At 36.5% G+C, this 6046-nt stretch overlaps 1 protein-coding gene across 1 annotated transcript in view; it reads right to left on the bottom strand.

Annotated features, from left to right (window-relative positions):
• Positions 1-6046, bottom strand: part of SYCP2 (synaptonemal complex protein 2) — a 47355-nt gene that overhangs the window by 38004 nt on the left and 3305 nt on the right. The window contains exons 2-5 of the mRNA XM_019510162.1: positions 4005-4145; positions 2715-2843; positions 1539-1643; positions 892-916 (exon numbers count right to left, since the gene is read on the bottom strand). Coding sequence (XP_019365707.1) covers positions 892-916; positions 1539-1643; positions 2715-2843; positions 4005-4145 — 400 coding nt within the window. The remainder of the gene's footprint in view (positions 1-891; positions 917-1538; positions 1644-2714; positions 2844-4004; positions 4146-6046) is intronic.

The raw sequence follows: 6046 nt of genomic DNA, 5'->3' as shown, positions 1-6046 counted from the left end.
TGGGACAGTGCGGGTTGCTCCCCACCAGCAGAAGTGGTGAGTCTGTGGGGTTTTCGGGGGGGGGGTTCTTAAAGGGCCACAGCTGGCCCAGACTGGTGGAGTGGGGGGGGGTTGGGGGGTTTGTGCAAAGCCCCCCATGCAGCTTGGGGCAGTGGGGGGCAGCAGGGATCGCCCCCACCCCCCCGGCAGCACCTACTGAGTTGGGGCTTTTATTTTTTAACAAGTCCTGAGAGCTGGGGCAGGCAGGGCAGCCATTGCCAGGTTGGGACAGTGGGCAGGGGATGGGCCTGGCCTGGCTGATTCAGAGATTCGGCAGCAGCTGAATCTCCAAATCAGATTAGCCCGAATCAAATCGGGACAGTGATCTGAATCACCGAATTGAATCACTGCCCCCTGAATCGGCCGAATCTGAAGCGAATACTAGCCATTTCACACAGGCCTACTGATTTGGTTACATGCACAGGAGAACTACTACAACATACAACTGAATTATTTCCAGATAAGTTAACACCATTGTCAGGAAATGAGAAGTTTTAATTCTGCAAGGACTTAAAGTGCTGTTGGTTGTAGGTCTAAGGACATAGGTGTTTGTACCCAAAAGCTTGCAAAGAACATTTTTTCCAACTATTAGTAGGTCTAAGATATCACATTTACCCAAAGAACTTTGTCTGCAAGGACTTAAAGGTTCATTTGCACAAGTCCTTGTGCTTTTAGGTGAGTCTTCATTGTTTCTATAGCAGGCTAAGACTGTATAAGCTTTCAGAATATGTATGGTTCCAAACGTCACAAATTTTGGTTTGATCAGGAAACAATGTTAACAATGACCACTCGAAAAAGAGATGTGATTACCAAAAGGCTTGACTAACAGTATCTACATTTTTTTTTACATACCTTCAGTGTTCATATCATGTACAATCTGCAATAAAAATAATAATATATCTTACTATTTCAAGTGTTACAAAAGTAACATATAAATAATTTACTTTATGTACATATACCAAAATATTTGATCAAAAGACTTGAAGTTTTACAACTCTATCCCTCAAAACTAAACATAAGACTGGACATATTTCATGGGTCAGACAAGCACATAACAATACAAATCTATTTTAGTTTAGTATCTATGATAATACTTAAATCCCTACTGACATGTGAACATAATTTTATGAACTCAAGTAGTTCCACTGCAGAAAATTAAGCAGATATAAACTGTTTGCATAATCAGGGCATAAGAGGGATAATATATATGTACTCTACAGTATTTTTTGCATTGAATACTAAGACATTTTGTGCATGAGTTTAGACATTTTCTGCATAAGTACTTGGAATATCAAGTTTCTTATGTATAGATACTATTGCCTATACATACTGATTAAGTATGTATAAAGTCCTAATAAATATTTTATACAAAATAGTAAAACATTAGCCAAAAAAGGAAATTAAATTAAAAAAATTGAAAGTGCCTTTTGCTGTTAAATTGCTAGTCTTATTTTTATAAATCTGATACTTTATAAAATGTTTTATGAAATTATGTTTACCATTAAAACATCAAAGAAATCTTCAATTAGACTTTCCAGCATGTCATTTTTTTCATTTCCTTTATGTATCAGAATTTCTTTTGCCTTTTCAAACCAATTAACCATGTAATGGGAAAATAAAAACATTACATTCGTTAGTGTCATAAAATGAAACAGAGCAAGAAGAGCACTTTGCATTATACTTTACCAAGTAATGAGGATCATTCTCTTTAACCTGAAGACTTTGTCTCTTTTGTCCAGAGTACAGCCCAAACCTCAATTTTACACATACATTTCAGCAAATATGGCTGATTTCTGTCTACTGAAGTAAAAGGCAGTAAATGACCTGGCCTGGTGGCCTGACTTCCAAGTACAAAAGCTGTGCATTCACTTTTGTGACTGTAATGGGTTATGCCAAAATAAATAAATAAATCAATTGGAAGATGGCTTAAAATGGTCAGATAATTAACTATAAATGTGAATGGTATAATAACATTAATCACTAACTGACTTGGAATTTTCTTTCTAAAAGCAGTTGAGAAGGAAACCAGTAGTCATTCTGTTCTTATGCTGCTAATAATTCTATTCAGTGAAGAGCTACAAAAGGTAATTTGGAAGCAGCCCATATTATATCAATATAAATATATAAAATCTAAGTCAAGGATGGCTGGCACATTCATTATACAGGTTGTATTTATCAAATATAATTGAAATAGTGTCCTAAACTTTGGGAAGTACAAAGTCTGGGGTTACTGTTACTAGCTGTAATGCTACATTTATTAACAACTGCACCAAGAAATTCCAATTCTCAGTAGAAAAATTACTCTTGTTATATGGCAGGCTCAAATATAGTTCTTTTTCTCACCCGTCTAATTTTTATTAAAATATAGATAAAACCTAATTTAGGCAAAAAGAAAGTTCTTATGAAAAAGGTGCTGTCATTTATTTGAATAACTACTAGCATACTTACATTACTTAAACATGACATTAACATAGGACAGCTTTATTATCTCGTTTTAGTATCTCCTTACAAGGAGCTGTTTATGACTTTGCCATATAGTACTGGGAATCAACAGTTACTTCTGAGTGAGCAAGATTTCCCATAATCTTGGCAACTACCATATTAAGGTATTTATAGTAGATGCATTATTTAGGGTTAATTAAAAGAATAATTTTTTTCCATTTGTTTATACTTATCTTTTCAACAAGACCATATTTTATCATTGCTGGAATACCATCTTCACCTTGTATGCTGATATTTTTACCAAATTTCTGAAGAGAATTTAACAAAGTTGAAACGTTCTTTACTTCTTTCTCATCTAATTCCTAAAATTGAAAAAGTAATATAAGCTTTATTATATAGTCTGTCAGCATTATATATGCTATTCTGTTCTTACAAATCAATCCAACCACTGCTAGAAGTATTTGTCTTTCAGCAACTGGACAGAGAAAATCCTTGCAATTTCAAGTTGAACTGCTGCCCCAAAAGAATCAGTGGTACTCTATATTCTCACTCTTTAACACTGGAGGTCACTAAAGATCTCTATTTTAGTGTCATAGGAAGTTAAAAAAAATGAAATCTAAGGGTATTATCTATTTATTCCTGCTAGTTATTCCTGGCAAAGAATTATATACAACTATTATATTCACAAACATATATGAAAAGAGTTAAGAGATTTTCAGATGGGGGGAGGAGAAGAGAAACAGATCATCCCAGAACAATTGTCTCAAAATGAACTGAATCTTTAAAAAAAAAAAATGCACTTGTAAGAAATGTCACAATAATTGTTACAAAGCATGATAATAGCTCAAAAAGACTGTCTTCCTTTCCTTCAGTAAGTTAGAAGTCTAACATTTTTCTAAATACTGTATAGCTCAATTAAAAAATAAGAAGCATTGTAATAATCTCCTTCCCTTTATATAAATAGTTAACATAAATATATTTACTGAGATGTGTTACTCAGAATTACTGTTTCTAATATAGTACTACTGATTAACTGTACAAGGGAAGGATTGATACCTAAGGGATTCATAACAGTCTACAGAACAACACCATTGTCCACTTCCCTGAATGTCGCATTAGTTCTAGAGAATCTTGAATGCAGCACCGAAGGATATAGCTGCACTGCACTGTTCTCTGCTATGGAATCTATTAAATGCCTCAAGCTTGTCAAGTAAAGCAAGTATTACAGAAATTCCAATAATACATTGCTTTGGGATTGATTCAAATATACAAACTACTCAGTCTTAAGGGAAATACGATTAACAACAGGGCACCAAAGGTCAATTTATTTAAACAACAGAAATCTGCCCACTAAATAAATAAAATTGTCTTCTCTGAAGGAAATATTTTCAAGAACAGTATGGAACCCACAGAATTTTTTGGCCTTCCATTGATGTAATCCAGACCATCCTACAAAATGATTTTGCAACACTACACAAGCAACAATAGCATAGGAACTTTTGATTTAAAAAAAAGAGGATTACCCGGCATATAAGTTTGTCTAATTTGTTAAAAAACTGCTTGCTGCATTTATGAGAAATACCATCATTACTTTCTTTTTGCAGAAATTGCTCTAATGACTGGAAATTATTTTTTCTTGTGGCATCATCTAGGCATTTTTCCAACTGCCAAAACAAACAACAAGATATATTATTGACCATTCAAGTCTGATATTGCCTTAACAAGATTTTATACAATAATTTCAATACAGTTAGCTTTCAGACACTGAGCAAACAACACAGGGCTTTTCCATATTAATAGAAAAATACTGGAAGTGTAGATATGTGCAGTGTAGAACACCACCACTGAGGCCTTCATTCTGCAAATATTTATTAATTGAATCAACTTTATATGTGCTGTATTTTCTTGCATACAATCTTCCCCTCTCCCCTCAATAAAACACACATCTTGCTTTTGTGAGGCAGAATATAAAAATGTTTAAAAAAAAAATTCCAGAGCTACAGCCAACTGTGTTGCATACAATAAGTATCCCTCCTGGAAACAGTGCGTTCAGTAAGTGTGGCATTAAGAACTTCCTGTTGTGGCAAACCATCTCCTGCACTGCCACACTTTTTGGACCCTCTATATTATAGTTTCTCAACTGTGGGTACACAAGTCACAGGCAGTGGGTATGTGGGTATCCCAACACTCTCTCACCTTCTTTTCCTCTCTCTCCCCCCCTTTTCCTCTCAAAACTATGGCAAAAAATTTAAATTCCCTGGTAATAACTTTGCACAGCACTGGGTTCAGCCCTCCTAGCTTTGGCCAACATCACCTCTAGCACAGGTACATACTTGAGTTGTGCACCCCAGTGTAAAACCCTATCCACACCAGATCAGACATGTTATATCATGACTTTATATACACAGCCCTTCTTCCAACAGATGGCAAATTGAGTGGTGGGGTATTTATTAAAATTTTCAGAAGTTAGGGGGTGCTTGCTACTTAAAAGGTTGAGAAACACTGCTCTATATTGCCAAAAGGACTTACTCTGTCACACAGGGACCACAGCAAAACTGTTAGTTCTTTACTGTAAGTAGTTCTTTATATAAGTTCCTGTAAATAAAGAGTTGTTTCCAAATCACAAGCCTTAAGATACTATGAACACTTGCTACTTCAGGTACACAGGACAATGCTCAGTCAATAGCCACTGCAGTGAAAGGATTAACAGAAGACTGCCCCTTCAGCAGATACCTTGGCAGCTGTACAGCATTCGCAGCGTCTCCAGGCTCACTTTTCCAGCGATGAAACCAACTTCCCCACTAAAAACATGCACCCCAATTTGGGAGGCAGGGGTGATTTTGTATAAAAGGTTTGTGTTGTATGTGAGAAAATATGGTAGTGTAAGGCCAGAAAGATCAATTAGATCAGCATTTCTCAACCCATGGGTCACAAAAATATATGAAAGGGTTGTGAACACACTTCAAAAATGGATTCACCTTTAAAGTAGAAAAACGTGGGAAGCCATGGGTTTTCCCTTGTAGGCTGGCAGACTTCCAGCCTACAAGAGGCTGCTTGGGGCTCCCCATACCGCCCTTGCCCCACACACGCACCCCCTACCCCATGTACTATAGGGCTGGGGGCAGGGGGTCAGGACTTGCCATCTATGTTTACAAATAGGTCCTGGTACAAAAAAGGTTGAGAACCACTGGATTAGACCATCTGATGTAAGCACCTCCGACACAGGACTTTAATGTTGCCCAAGCATCCTTGTATTGAACCTGGAATCTTATATAGTTTGGCATCTCCCATAAAAGCATTCAGTTTTGATCTGAAGATATTAAGAGCTGGAGAATCCAGCATGTCCTTAGGCAATTTGTTCCAATAGTTAATTTTCCTCATGGTCAAAAAATTATGCCTTTTTTTTTATTTGAACTTGTTACTTCAGCTTCCTACTATTGGCTCTAGTTATGTCTTTTTTTAAATACATAGGGGGTAAAAAGAAGGTCCCAGGTAATGTGGGGCCCTTGCAGGACGCGTTGGGAAACTTGGTCGTCACACCAGACGACAAAGCTAACATGTTTAA

This window comes from Gavialis gangeticus, unplaced genomic scaffold (assembly GCF_001723915.1).
Source record: "Gavialis gangeticus isolate Ggan-Ray unplaced genomic scaffold, GavGan_comp1, whole genome shotgun sequence".
Lineage (NCBI taxonomy): Eukaryota > Metazoa > Chordata > Crocodylia > Gavialidae > Gavialis > Gavialis gangeticus.
The sequence above is the reverse complement of the archived record's forward strand: the minus strand, read 5'-3'. Positions and strand labels throughout refer to the sequence as shown.